Genomic DNA, 15272 nt, shown 5'->3' with positions numbered 1-15272 from the left:
TCCCTGCAGGCCGCCTCGCCGCCGCCGCCGCCGCCGCTGCCGCTGCCGGCCCGCGCCCCCCGCTCCCCGCCGCGCCCCAGGACCCGGGCCAGCCAGCCGCCCGGCCTCCCCTTGTCGCCCCTGCCCCCGTCCCTCTCGGACTCGCCCCCACCCCCACGCCAGGAGCCTCCAGCAGGAGTGGAACTTGGTGACATATTTTGAAAGAGATGTCATTTAAAAAATAATCTTTGCTTGCTGAAAGAATGGGGGGTTTTGGGGTTTGCATTGTGGGCATGGAAATGGGAGTATCGACGAGCCGCCTGCCCCTTATTAAGTAGGGAGAAAGATTAAATACCAAACCCTTAGATGTGCAGAGTTTGTTTCTGCGTTCGGGTCCTTCTCTGCCAGTAAGTCACTGTGTGACCTTGAGCAAATCACCCCTGCTCTTGGGGACAGAGGTTCCTTAACCTTAAATAGCGAGTGTTGGACAGGTGACCTCTGAAATCATTTTAACTTCAATCATCGTATTGGAGTTTTGTTTCCCATTATTTCCCTTCCCCTCTCATTTCTGAGATCCACTGCCTCCCCTTTCAAATGTCTCCCTCTGCCAATATAGGCTCTTTCTATTCACTGTCACCAGCCATTTCCTCAACAATCTGGTCCCCTTGCTGAGCTGGCGAGGGGGCAAGGCTTGCCCTACCCCCTCAACGCTCTGCTTCACAGAGGTGGTATTTCCTCCTGTGTTTGCCCCCACCAAAATCCAAACGGTACAGGGCCAATCTAAAGAGGAGGTCAGGCTGCACAAAAATGGATCCCCTTCCCCAAAGAAGAGGTCTCCACCATTTAGCCTCACCATGCATGTGCGTGCGCGCGGGCGCGCGCGCGCACACACACACACACACCTGCATTCATGGACATAAAACCAAACCAGTGACGCCAGAGCCCCTTTCATCTCGGGATCTCCCAGCGCCAGGCAGAGCTCTAATTACCCCAGCACCCCCCCTGGCCCCACCGGTTCCCCTGCTGTCATTAGCCCAGTTTTACCAGCGGGGGCCACAGCCTTCCCACGGCTTTCAGGCTTTCAGGGTGGGGTACTGTCTACACAGTCAGCTCTTGGAGGTGTGTATGTGTGTGTGTGTGTGTTAAGGAGAGCTGTTCTGCTAATCACCCAGTTTACAATGAAAAGAAAATCACTTGCTAACTGTGGGGTTCTGACCAACAGCCTATCTGAGTTGGGCTGTCCTGGATCATCTTAGCCTCAGACACCTGCATCCACAGCTTTGTTGCAGCCACTTCTCTTACAGGGGACACTGGGCTTTGCAATGCATGGGGGCGGGGAGGGGACCTCTCTTGGGACCCCTTGGGGTCGTGGGGATAAGAAGGGCAGCTGGGATGAAACCCAGGGGCTGCAGATGGAGTGAAGGTGATGAGGGGCGTGCAGTGAGTGAAGGAGCCTGCGGTGTGCAGTAGTGGCAGCTGCAGTGGGGAATCAAGGCTGCAGTGTGCAGAGTCAGCATGCAGTAATAAGTGAACCTGTGGGTTGGGCCTGGGCTCACAGTGGACATGCAACAGCTGCACTGTGGGGCAGGAGGCTGTATCGTGCAGAGTCAGGGCAATGTTCAATGTGCGGTGCACTGAGGGTGTCTGCCTGACATTGATGCCACCTCCTCAGTGATCAGGTTTGGCTGAAACCTTTAGGAGCAAGGCTATGGTGTGCATTGTTCAGGGTGCATGCTCTACCCTGTATGGAAATAGTCTCTTGGCATAGGGCTGCACAAGGCTTTGGGAGAGAGTCCCCAAGCATGGGGTACATTTATGAGATGAGCTCATTTATACTCTGCATCAGTCAGGCAGAACCAGGAGGCAGTGGAGAGGTCTAGCAGTCATCTCGGTTAGGGAAGGGTGACAGAATCGAGATGGGGAGATGGAAGTGCTATGGTTTTGCCTCCTCTCCATTCTGGCTTCCCCACCACATCTCTGTGTGATGAAAGGCCTTTAAAATATTGGGTCAGGGAGACCTCTTGAAATCCTAGACCCCGAGTTATAGGGAATGAAGTGCCTCCTGACCCAGCTTTTCCCCCCTCAGGGGCAGAGTGTGGCACCCTGGACTCAAGGATGAGAGTTCATCATTCCTATCTTCTCCTTCCCTCTTTTCCTTCTGTTGGACCCCAACATGGGCTGCTGCTGACAGACCTGGGCAAGGTCGAAGTGAAGGGCATACTGCCTCCAAGGCAGGCATCTTGCCAGATGCCAGGATCCAGCCCAGATCCGGGCTTATAGCCCCTGCCCTGTGCTTTGTCATTGCCCTTTCCACCCCACTCACCCTGCCTACCCCCAATTCTTAAAGCTTCTAGCTCTTCTCAGAGTCATTTCATCCCCAGCTCCTGTTCTGTACTTGCCATGAAACCCCAGCTGTCTCTTCCCATCCCCCACCTCTGCTTCAGGACTGAGTGTAGAGGGAGAGCAGGAGGATGGGGCACAAGTGATGAAGGATAGAGACCCTCCAAGGGGGATATGCCTGACAGCCCCCTCCCTCTTAGATTTTGGTTGCCATGGAGGCAGCAAGAACAGCCTGTTCTCTGGGCTTCCGTGGCAGCAGCTATGCCCAGGCCCCTCCCTCTTTTCCTTCTTGCTTCCCTCTCTCTCAGACTGTTGCTAGGAAGCACCCCAAGATTTCTTGAGGGTCCAGCCCCTAGAAACCAGGGATCCAGATATCTTTCTGAAGGGCTTCCCCCAAAAGCCATGAAGCTAAGACCCCACACCACATCCTCCACCCCAGCTAAGAAGCCCCAGGCTATTTGGGGGAACAAGGGATAGGCCCTCTCCCAGCCTGCCCTGGGAAGAGCTCTGGGGCCTGGGCCCAGCAATTCCCCTCCCCACCTCCTCTTGACCTCCTGGGTGATGGCAGCAAATGATGAGTATTTCACCAGAGACCCCCTGGCTCTACAGACACAGCCCCACTTTGGGGGAGTTCTGGAAAGACCACCAGCTAAAAGAACCTAAAACCCAAGTGTTTCTTCCCCCCTTAGTGATCTTTCAATCAAGAAAAGATGCTGGAAATAGAAGAAAGGAAGTGGAGACGGTTCTTGGGAGTTGGAGATCAGAGAGGCCGCGAAACAACCAAACAATTGCACTGCTAAAGGTAAAGTGGGCCTTTAATGCCCCCTATCAAGCACCTTTGTCCCATCAGGTGCCCTGGTAATGGGTCACAGACAAGGGAACCAGGGAAGGGACTCAAGCCAGGCTGAGCCTTGCTTTTGATAGCTTGGAAAAAAGTGAAAAAAGAAGCTTACACACTTTCTCCAGGTTGTCTTTCAGAGTTTCTCCGGCTTTTTATTCATTCATCTGACACATTTTTTTTGAGCATTTACTATGTGCCAGGTATTGGATCGCCTGAAGTTTCCGGCTTCTGGTTTCACTACCATACAGACAGCCTCGTCCTGCCTTTGCCAGGAGAGAGAAGAGGAGGGGTAGGGGGACAGTCTCCTTTACTGCAGAGTCTGGGTCTCACCATGCCACAGCCCTCCCTCTTCAGTTGAAGGCTGGTGTGGAGGCCAAAGGTATACACAGCGGCTCTTAGGACCTGGATGGTGGGGCGGTGCAAAAGAATGGCAGGCTGGCCTTTGTTCCCTGTCACTGTCCAGGCCTCAGGATCACAGCACCTCTCACCTCTGCACTGAAAGTGTGGAGAGGGAAGGCCTCCTTCAGGGTATGAGAGAGGAAACTACTCAGGATGGTTTAAATTCTTGCCTTTTACTGTTCTGGTTGGTCTTTTTTCTGAACCTCTTGGAAGGTCAATGGGAAGAAAGAGACAGACAACTGCGGGGGACCCAGGAGCTGTCCTGAGGTAGGCCCACCACATGGGGCTCTCCCCCATCCCCTCCTCTCCCAGAGAGATAGAAAGCAGGGATTTTGGTGCGGGTACTAGTGGGGGCAGGGAACTGGCTTGGAACCAGCTGTGTATGGGTGTGTGGGAAGGACTCTCTCTTTCCACATCCACCTGCTGCCAATTAACTCCTCATAGTGGGGGTACCCAGGCAAGCTTCCAAAATAAAATATTTCATTAGGGGAGGGGACTGACTCAGTTTCCCTCTGTGTCTTATATGCTTACCAAGTATTTCAGTGTTTCCAGGTCTAGACTCATCCCTTTTTCTTATACTTCTTTCTCATCTAGATAAGGAATGTTTCTGTCCTCTTGGTTACTTTAAACCCTGTTCCTCGCAGCTTCTGAGACCACTCCAAGCCCCCATGCTGGCCTAACTCCTTTTCTGCCACTGCTCCAGTGTTGCCATGTCACTTTTCCTGGCTGGCTTCCACCTACCCCTCTTCTCTCCAGTCAGACCTCTTCACCAGCCACACCAGCCAGTAGGAGGAAGAGGCTGGGGTTTAGGCCTGAGACAGCAGAGGTGGGAGCTCAGCCTCTGTCAGGGAGAAGAAACACACAGCAAAAGAAAGTGGAGTAAGAGGGGTTTTGAGAAGGGCTGTGTGAGGAGAGGGTTTTCCCTGTACAGCCAAAGGGGATGTCAGCATCTCCTCTCACATGCTGAAGGGTTACCACAGAGCCCCATCCTTGCAGTGGGGAAGCCAGAGAGCTGGTGGGTCCTAGGAAGCTACTATGATGTGGAGAGAAGAGGTAATGTATGGGATGGCTATCTCTGATACTTTCAGACTAGGAGTCAGGACAAAGTAGAGAAGCTGAAGAGAGCCCTTTCCCAGAACTAAAGGAGTCCAGTCCTTGGGGAAACCCTGCCAAGCCTAGAGAAAGGGCTGCTGGTGAGAGGTGGGGGGACAGGGAAGGCAGATAGCCTGACTACAAAAGTCACCTTGCTACTGTGAAGTGGGAAGGAGCCCCCCCCTCCCCGCCCCCAGATCTGCCAGGCTTCCTGCCAGAGAGAGATGGTTTGAGCTTAGATTATTACTATCTTCAGGGCCCAAATATTCCCCACTTCCATGTGGACTGGACCCAATAGCCACTGACTCAATCAGGAGCAGTCACAAAGTTGACAGCTTCTCTCCCAGAGGGGCAGTTTATGCTGTGAGGGATGGAAAAGGAGCTGCAGGATCCAGAAATGGCTCAAGGTAGGGGGGCTTTGGCTGCAGCAACAGGAAAGGAAAGAGAGGAGGGGAGCAGGCAGAGGCTGAGTGAGGGGCCTGGGAGAGAACGGGATGCCAGGTACATGAGAGACTGCAGAGAAATAGCGTTTGTGGCCATCTCAAGTGTGTGTGTGTGTGTGTGTGTGTGTGGCTTGTGGGGAGGCTGCAGGTTAAGTGTAAGGAGTCAGGGTTCTCCCTCCTCCCTGCTTCGGAAGCTTTGGCTACACATATTTGGCAGCTGTTTTGTATAAACACTGTTCCCCAGTGGTACCACTTGGGCAGGCACAAAAGGGAGCAGAATGGAGGGGGTGTGGGTGGGTGTACCAGGAGGGAGAATCTCGGCCATAAGCAGCAGTGCCCTTAGGGATGTGATCTGGCCTTCCTCCAGCTGCACTCTCCCCTTCAGAACAGAAGTGCTTGTCTCCCTGTTTAGACTCTGCTCCAGATACCCAGGATCCTGTTATTTCTTGTCCTCAGGGCCACAAGTTTGCTTCCCAAGCCTGAGTGGGTTGCTCTCCCAGATTCATTTCCCTGAGGACTGATTTTGCCACTGAAAGGATGGTCAAAGAGTGGTTGCTGGACAATATGGAGCTTGGACTCATGGACCAGGATATCAAGTTCCACAGGGTGTGGGATGGGGAGCTGAAAACAGGAGTGGCGAGACACTAGCTGGGGCCTCCATGTTTACTCTTGTCCGTGGTTGTAAATGTTAGGGACAACCTGTCCACACGACAGGGTAAGGATGAGAGCTGTGTATATAGGGAGACTCAGACATTGCAGCAGAAGTGGTTAGCATGTGTTTTTGGGCTTCTCACTGAGGGGGAAAGAAGGACCAATGCCTGAAGCCATGGACATAATTATCTCCAATATGGTTCCATAGGATAAACAAAACATCACATTGTTTTTAATAAATTTTTTAAAAAAGAATACTTTTAGATATACAGGAAAGCATTTGAAGATAGTAGAGGGTCCCCACTACCCCAAACCCAATTTTTCCTTTTGTTAACATCTTACATTAGTATAGTACATTTGTTACAATTACAATGGTTACAATTGAACTAATACTGATACATTGTTACTTACTAATGTCCATGCCTCATTCAGATTTCTTCGTTTTCATCTAATGTGCTTTTTCTGTTCCAGGATACAGAGTTACCTCTAGTCATCACTGTCTCCTAAGGCCCTCATGGCTACGGCAGTGTCTCAGACTTTTTCTTATTTTTGATAACCTTAACCTCCATTTCCTCCTTCCTTTCCTTGTGCTTCTCCCAGTGTTTAAGCAGTCTGCAAGGCCAGGAGATTTTGGGAGGGCTGCCAGATTTGGGAGTGAAGTGGTGATGTGTGTATGAAGCCTCACTGTCGCCTCAGGAACCTAGGTGTGAAATGATAACTCTGGTAGATCCAGAGGTTTGGGAAATAATTTTTTAAAAGAGAAAACAGTTAGGAAAGAGTAAACGCCTTGCTAAAACGAACTTCCTGTGCCTACTAACTAGCGGGTAATGAAGGAGTGTGGGAATATGATTTAAATGACGGGCGGCAGTGACGTTATTGGGCGACGCCTGACTGCCAGAGGACTAACGAGAGCCCTCTCCGCTCACCCCTCAGAGTCCTTTGATGCCTCAGCTTCTACAAAGCCCTTCCTGAAGGAGAGAAACGATGTGGGCTGACTACTCCTCTTCCTCGCTAGCTCCGTCCGAGAAACTACAGTACCCAGAAGACACGGCGTGACCTGTCTCTTACTGCATTGGTTCGCGTATGTTATTCCCAGCCAATAGAGAAGTGGCTCTTTGATAAGTGCCAAAATGGCGGTACCTAGGACCTAGAACTGAATAGTCCGGTAGGCTTAATGTGGAGAGGTAATGGATGAAAGGGACAGCGAGTTATAGTTTCAGAGTTGGGGAAGGTGGAGGAAAGGGGGGTGGGGGGAAATCTAGAGTTGGGGTGGTAGTGCCTGAGGGACGGAGCCAGCGCTAAGGGAGCAATTAGGCTACCAGAACTGGCTTAACCCTTTGCTGTCCTCTTTACTCGTTGTATTAAGCCCCTTTGATACCCTCTTCTTTAGTGCTCCTTTTCAGATAGGATGGTTCAGGAGGGAAGAACCTGACCGGATCCTCACCACCCTCCTCCGCCTTTTCTTTTTTTCAGTTCTAATGCCTCCCTTAAATCTTCCTCTATCTTCTCCATTCCATTTAACTCTGTTCTCCCCTGTTCTTTTTCTCAGAATCTCCTCTTCGCCTTCTCATCCTCGATTTTTCCCACTTCACAGCTGACTGCCACCAGGGCCCCGCTTCCTCAGAGTGAAATCATGAAGGTGGTGAACCTGAAGCAAGCCATTTTGCAAGCCTGGAAGGAGCGATGGAGCGACTACCAGTGGGCAATCAACATGAAGAGATTCTTTCCAAAAGGAGCCACCTGGGACATTCTCAACCTAGCAGGTCTCAAGTGAAGCAGGCAGGAAGGATGAGAGAGCTAAGCCCAGAAAAGTTGTAACCACACAGTCTTCCTTTGTTATTCCCCCCGCAGAAGCACTGCTGGAGCAGGCCATGATTGGACCTTCCCCCAATCCTCTCATCCTGTCCTACCTGAAGTATGCCATTAGTTCCCAGGTAAACTGCCCTATCTGTTCCAGAGAGTGAGGGTTTGAAGGTAAAAGACTTAAGAGTACAACTGCCAGCTCATGAATTTGTTTGAACACATCACTTTTCTGAGCCTCAGTTTTCTGATGAAAAGAAGAATACTTCATACTAACGGGGCTGGGATGATACCGTGATCATGAAGGTGGTTTTCCCAGGGTGAGGCTTATCCATTGCACTCCGGATGTGCTGACCCCTGTGATTTCCCCAAATGTGGGAAACTTGACTGCATAATTTGTGATAGTTGGGGACTGCATTTGCGCTCTCCCCTGGGGGGAAAAAAACTTCATTGGTTGTAATGAATATTACATTAGCTTATTCTACAGTAAATATCTATGAATGCTCGTATATGCCAGACAGTGCTGTAGGCCCTGGGGATATCTCAGTGAACAAGATCTGACGCCAGAACCCAAAGAATTTAGTGGGTAATACGGATTAAATAAGCAGTCAGTCACAGGATAGGTTTATGATATATGCTAGGCCAGAGTACTAGGGGACTATGTGAGAGGTGTACCTAATCCATTCTGAGCAGTCAGGGTTGGGGATGTGATGTTTAAACCAAGACAGGAATGTTGAGTAGGAGTTAGCCAGGCAGATTGATGAGAATGTACAAAGCAGAGAGGAAAGCATATGCAAAGGCTGGGAAACAAAAATCACATGTTGTTCAGGAGCTGAAAATAATTTATTTGGTACGTCTAGAGCAGCAGTTATCATCTCAGGACTTTTATACTCTTAACAATTATTGAGACTTCCACAGAGCTTTTGCTTATATATGATATCTATTTATATTTACCATTTTAGAATGACAAAACATATTTAAAAATATTTATGTATTTAAAATTAACAAAAACTTAACCCATTATATGTTAATATACATAGCATTTTAATGAGAAATAACCGTATTTTCCACAACAACAACAACAACAAAATAGTGAGGAAAATGGTGTTGTCTTACATTTTAGCAAATTTCTTTAATATCTGGCTTAACAGAAGACAGCTGCATTCTCATATCTGCTTCTGCATTCAGTTGTTGCAATAGGCTGTTTTGGTTGAAGCATATAAAGAAAATCTGGCCGCACACATCAGATACTTAGTTTGAAAAGGAAAGAGTATTTTAATAGGCTTTTCACATAAATGTAGATATTTTTCTTTGATACTACACTAAAATTTAACAGGTTACATACCATTTAAGGTATGTAACTCACTAGTTTTTAGAATATTCAGAGTTGTACAACCATCACGACAATCAGTTTGAAACATTTACATCATTCCAAGGAGTATTCTTACTGATTTTAAAGTGTCTTTTAATATAATTTATCTTGTAATCCTTATCTGTTACATATATTTAAAATTTCCTTTCTATCAGTTTTTTTTAACTTTGTAATTTTTATTTTCTTGGAACACAGAAGTTTTAAAATGTTTTTTGTTACAAGATTTAACCACTTTTTTTCCTATGTGACTTTTGTCTTGCATATGGGGTTATATATACACTCCAAGGATCAAAATATATTCTCCAGTTTCTGCCAGCACTTCACTTTTCTTTTTTCTTTTTGATTTTTCTTTTTTTAAATATATTTTATTGATTATTGTATTACAGTTGTCCCAATTTTCCCCTCTCTGCTCTCCTTCACCTGGTACCCCCCATTCCCTCCAGCAATACCCCCCTTAGTTAATGTCCATGGGTCATGCATATAAATTCTTTGGCTACTCCATTTCCTATACTGTTCTTAACATCCCCCTGTCTATTTTGTACCTACCCATTTGTACTTGTTAATCCCTGTACCTTTTCTCACATTCTTTCCTTTCCCCTTCCCAGCTGATAACCCTCCAAATGATCTCCATATCTATGATTCTGTTTCTGTTCTACTTGTTTGCTTAGTTTGTTTTTTAGATTCAATTGTTGATAGTTGTGAATTTATTGCCATTTTAGTGTTCATAGTTTTGATCTACTTTTTCTTCAAAAAGTCCTTTTAACATTTCATGTCATAATGGCTTGGTGATGATGAACTCCTTTAGCTTTACCTTGTCTGGGAGCCCTTTACCTACCCTTCCTTTCTAAATGATAGCTTTGTTGGATACAGTAATCTAGGTTGTAGGTCCTTGCTTTTCATTACTTTGAATACTTCTTGCCAGTCCCTTCTTGCCTGCAAAGTTTCTTTTGGGAAATCAGCTGACAATCTAATGGGAATTCCCTTGTAGGTAATGCTCTGCTTTTCTTTTGCTGCTTTTAAGATTCTCTCTTTATCTTTAACCTTTGGCATTTTAATTATGATGTTTCTTGGTGTGTTCCTCTTTGGGTCCATCTTGTTTGGGACTCTCTGTGCTTCCTAGACTTGCATGTCTATTTCCTTCACCAAATTAGGGAAGTTTTCTTTCATTATTTTTTCAAATAAGTTTTCATTTCTCGCTCTTCCTCTTCTGCTTCTGGCACCCCTATGATGTGAACGTTGGTGCATTGGAAAATGGCCCAGAAGCTCCTTAGCCTATCCTCATTTTTTTTTATTCTTTTCTCTTCTTTCTGTTCTGATTGAATGGTTTTTTTCTTTCTTATGTTCCAAGTCATTGATTTGATTTTTAGCTTCATCCCTCCACTGTTGGTTCCCTGTAAAATTTTCTTTATTTTACTTAGTGTAACCTTAAATCTTTAAAAAAAAGATTTTATTTATTTACTTGGAGAGAGAACAGAAAGGGGGGAGAAAGGGAGAGAAACATGATGTGTGAGAGGAACAGTAATTGGCTTCCTCTCTCACGCCCCCAGCTGGGGACCTGGCCTGCAACGCAGGCATGTGCCCTGACTGGGAATTGAACTGGCAACCTCTCAGTTCACAGGCCAGCACTCAGTCTACTGAGGAACACAAGACAGGGCCTGCCTGGGTATTTTTTATGCTGCTGAAGTACCCAGTGAGCTCCTTGAGCATCCTTACAATCAGTGTTTTGAACTCTGCATCTGATAGATTGTTTATCTCCATTTCATTTAGTGTTTTTTCCTGGAGTTTCATTCTGTTCTTTAATTTGGGCCATGTTTCTTTGTTTTCTCATTAATGCAGCCTCTCTTTGTTTCTGTGTATTAGGTAGAGCTGCTTTGACTCTTTGTCTCAGTAGCGTGGCCCATCTGGATGAATGTGGCTTCTTTAATTCCTTGGTTATTGGACTTTTGTACAGCTCAATTTTCTGATGGTTTGGGGTGATATTTTGTAGTCTAGTTGTAATTATGCAAGGAGGCAAGCCATGTTTACCTGTGCCTCCATCTTGTCCAGAAATCAAGCTCACCTTTATTTTTAATACTTCTTTTGTCTAATACAGTTAGAACTTAATGTAGTGTGAAGGAGAGATCCAAATTTATGTATTTTTCCAAACAGATGCATAGTTGGCTCAACTGCCTTTATTGAATAGGCCATTTTTTGGTCATATTTAAAATTCTCCTATAGACAAGACTCCGTTTCTTGGCATTCTAGTGTATTTCATTGATCTATTTGTCTTTTTTTTGCATGAGCACTTTACTTTTTTAATTACTATACCTTTATAGTATGTTTGACATCTAGCTAGGTAAGTCTTCCCGTACTTTTATTTTTCAAAAACTTATTGATTGTTTTCAGGCATTTTCATTTTCAGAAAATTTTAGAGTCAAGTTATAATGTCTATTTAAAAATCCTATTATATTTTGATTGGGATTTTTTTGACTTTGTGGATTTGGGGAATTTATGGATTAACTATTTTATTTATCTACTTATTTACTTATTTTTAGGAGAGTGAGAAAGAGAGGGAGAGAAACATCACTGTGTGAAACATGGGTTGGCTGCCTCTTGCATGCCCCCATCCAGGGACCAGGCCTGCAACCCAGGCATGTGCCCTGACCAGGAATCAAACTGGTGACCATTCAGTTTGTGGGATGATGCCTGATCCACTGAGTCACACCAGTCAGGGCTATGGATTAATTTTAGAAAAATCACTCTGGTTGTAGTTTGAAGAATGAGTTGGAGGCGAGTAAGACAGCAGGCAAGGAGACCATTTAGTCTGGCATATTTTTTAAAGGACCAGATGGTAAATACTTTCTGTTTTGCAGGCCATATGGATCTGTCACCACTACTCTGTCATTATAGCTTGAAAGCAGATATAGATAATATGTAAACAAGTGGACATACCTGTGTTCTGATAAAACTTTATTTACAGTAAAAGGTGATAAGCCAGATTTGGCTTGCAAAGCCATAGTTTTCCAACCCCTGATTGAGTCTATTGCAGTGATTCAGGTAAAAGATGTTACTAACATAAACTTGGTAAGTGGCGGCAGCAGCAAAAAAAAAGATAAATTAAAAAACAATTTAGGAAGTGGCATTGAGAAGATTTGCTGATTAACTGGATGAGAGACATGACAGAGAGGAAGAAATCCAAGCTAGTGTCCAAGTTTCTGGTTTGGAGGACGGTGTGAATGATGGGATCGTAAGAAGACAGTGGGAGTAGAGTAGGACTGTTGTTAGGTCTGGCATGCAGATGCGGGGTGGAGATGGCATGTTTGATTTGGCCTTGTTGTATTTAAACTGTCTCTGTGGGCTATCAAAGAGAAGATACTCAGTAGGCAGCTGAACATACGTGTCTGGAACTCAGAAGCGGAGGTCTAGACTAGAGCTGTTGGTTTAAGAGTCGTCATCTGCAGATGGTCATTGAAACTATGGGCATGGGTGAAATTGCCCAGAGAGTGGAGAGTGAGCAAGGAAGGCAGTGACCTAAGCCAAATTCCTGAAAAGAAGGGGTCAGCAAGGAGAGAAGAAAAGAAAAGCAAGAGAGGGTGGTATCAAGAAAAGCCCCGGGAGGAAGGAGAGGACTGAAGAATGAGGAAGTGTTTCCTGGTGTCAGATCTTGCTGGGAAGTCAGTGAGATCAAAACTGAGAACTGTCCATGGGGTTTAATAAGAGTTTGCTGATGAGCTTAATGAGAGAATTCATGCAGTGGGAAGGACAGAAGTGATTGGAATGGGTTGAATTGCCAGCGGGAGGTGGGGAGGTAGACACAGTGAGTGTAGAGCACTCTTATGCCTGTGGAGAGCACAAGAGGGTGATAGTTGATTGGAAATGTGGGGTCTGCGGGAGGTTCCTTTAAAAATAGAAGAATGTAAACACTGATGGGAAAAGCAAGAAGGAGAAAGAAGCTGAAGTAACAGAGAGAAATCAACAAACATGAAAGACTTTCGTGACTTACAAAGTGCTGTGCAGAATTAGTAATTTATTTTTCCTTCAGAGTCAAGAGGCTCTTTGGTCCAGTGCTGTGCATCTAGAGGGCACTTAGGAGCAGTTGGGGTGTTGATATGAAGAGCAGAGGAGATTGGAGAGCAGCTGTGGGGTCAGTCTGGGCCAGCCAGGTGTGCAGTGGCTCACACAGACGGTCTCCAGCCTCAAGCTCGTGGTAGTTTCGAGCTCCGGTGTTGATGGATATATTAAGATTGGAATAGGTTAAATCCTGCTGTGAAAAACAGTTCACCATGTGGAAAGTATTTTTAGGTCTCTTGAGTAGAAGTGTTTTATTGATACTGTTAGCAAAAATGTACTGAACAGAATTCCAAATTTGGAGACCATATAGACTTGTTATAACTAATGACATCCCTCAGAACATACAGAATTGGGATTTTCTCTTCTGGTAGTTCGGGGTCAGTTTCTAGTGGGAACATCCAGCTCCCCCTTCAGGTTGGTATCCAGAAAGGTTCAGTTCTCTGCCAAGCTCTTGCTATGGGGACATCAGTTACAAATAAACAAACACTTGCCTGGAACGTTATGGTCATCTTGCCCAGGCAGGCTCCCAACTTTCTGATCACTGTCAGATACTAGCATTGGCTTCACAGTACATCCTGCTGAGAGTGACACTACACACTAATTGTGTATTTAAGTCTTCTGTGTTTTCTGCACCTGTTTATCTAAGAATATTAAATATGTATGAACAGAGAGCAGTCTGTTCACGTGATGGAGAAATTAGACATGGGAGTTATTGCCATGCATGTAAAATTCACCATACTAAGGTCATTGAGGTTGACTTAACTTTCTTCTTAAATCTTTGGTAATTTTTATTTTTATTTTTCTAGTGAAGTCACTCCACGAGGCAGATAATTAGTTATCTTGACAGCTTCTCTCATTGTATTCTGCTTTTTTATTTGGTGTATTTTGCCACTTATTTTAAGTATATGATTGTGACTCTTCTTTTTAAAGATTTTATTTTTTAGTGAGAGGGGAAGGGAGGGAGAAAGAAAGGGAGAGAAACATCAATGTGCAAGAGAAACATCGATTGATTGCCTCTCACATGCCCCCAACTGGGGACCTGGCCCTCAACCTAGGCGTGTGCCCTCACTGGTAATTGATCTGGTGACCTTTTGGTTTGCAGGCAGATGCCCAATCCACTGAGCTACACCAGTCAGGGCTGTGACTCTTTTCTATAGTGTTACTCATATTTTATCAGCATGCTATAATTATCATTTTTAAAAATACAACAACTTAAAAGACTTTCTGTAGGGTTTAATTTTAGTCAGGACAGATTACAGTATTTCCTCACTTATGGCGGGTATTACGTTCTAGAAACCCCCCCGCCCCACGATAGGTGAACATCCGTGAAGTAAGAACCTTACGTTTATTTTAGTATTTACATATATTTTAAGGCTTTATAAACCCTTCCAACACACTTATAAACTGTTCCCAGTCCCTTATAAACCTTTTCCACACTTTATAAACACTACTTATATTCTTAAACATAGTCTACACTCTTAAAACTACGTTAACTTTAACAACATACGTATATAGTACCACAAAATCCTGCGATATAGTGAAAAATCCGTGATAAATAATTAAATATAATATTTTAAAAAATCCCGCGATACAGTGAGGCCACGATAAATAAACTGTGATATAGAGAGGGACTACTGTATTTCTTTTGAACTATATCTTTAATCTTATGGTGATAAATAAGTTTTACTAATAGAAATTTGTATTAAGGTATATATTTTTTCTCCAGAGTGTTAGTTACTAGAATTAATGAATTCAAAGCAATAAAAACTACAGCGGACCTACCATCTGCTAGGCCTCAGGCTATGTTCTAGAGAAACCACAAAGTATGTCATTTGTAGTGATACAGATTTATCACTATTTCAGTTCTTAGGAGGCTTGCTCTTCAGGTGGAATTTCCCAAAGTGTATTTTGGAAATATTAGTTAAATGCGATTCCTTGGTCAAATGAGTTGGAAAAGTATTGCTTGCTTTATTTCCAATCATCTGAGAAATTCTCATTTTATACGGTATTGTGGTTCAGAGAAGTCCTAGAGTAAAGAAAGCTCTTTACTGAAAGAACCCTTACTTTGAAGAAAGCTCTTTATATATGTTTAATCCAGGGTTTCTCAAATTCCTTTCACACAGAAGCTGTCTCTGTGTGTAAAATTTCTAAACATCTTCAGGAACCTATGGAATAGCATCATTCAATAGAACTTTCTACAATGATAGAAATGTTCAGTGTCTCCCCTGTCTAATACAGTAGTCTTTAGCCACGTGTGGCCATTGAGCTCTTGAAATGTGGCTAGTATGACTAGAACTGAATTTTA

The 15272-nt window shown here is 44.9% G+C and overlaps 1 protein-coding gene and 1 non-coding gene across 7 annotated transcripts in view; both read left to right on the top strand.

Moving 5' to 3' along the window:
- MED24 (mediator complex subunit 24) overlaps positions 1-15272 on the top strand; it is a 30686-nt gene that overhangs the window by 706 nt on the left and 14708 nt on the right. For 4 of the 6 annotated variants that reach the window (XM_090290593.1, XM_090290595.1, XM_090290590.1 and 1 more), the window contains exons 2-4: positions 6679-6826; positions 7340-7508; positions 7597-7679. In XM_090290593.1, the coding sequence (XP_090146719.1) occupies positions 7379-7508; positions 7597-7679 (213 nt within the window). In that variant the 5' untranslated portion in view covers positions 6679-6826; positions 7340-7378. Of the gene's footprint in view, positions 1-6678; positions 6827-6847; positions 6930-7339; positions 7509-7596; positions 7680-15272 lie in introns of those variants that run through there. The other 2 variants (XM_090290594.1, XM_090290591.1) reach the window with 2 other exon arrangements.
- LOC149998404 (U1 spliceosomal RNA) lies at positions 7815-7978 on the top strand. The gene has a single exon (XR_016507307.1). It is a non-coding gene; the product is annotated as a U1 spliceosomal RNA (small nuclear RNA).

This window comes from Furipterus horrens, unplaced genomic scaffold (genome assembly GCF_987537825.1).
Source record: "Furipterus horrens unplaced genomic scaffold, mFurHor1.1.pri manual_scaffold_11, whole genome shotgun sequence".
Lineage (NCBI taxonomy): Eukaryota > Metazoa > Chordata > Mammalia > Chiroptera > Furipteridae > Furipterus > Furipterus horrens.
Note: the sequence above shows the minus strand (reverse complement) of the source record. Positions and strands in the feature narration are given on the sequence as shown.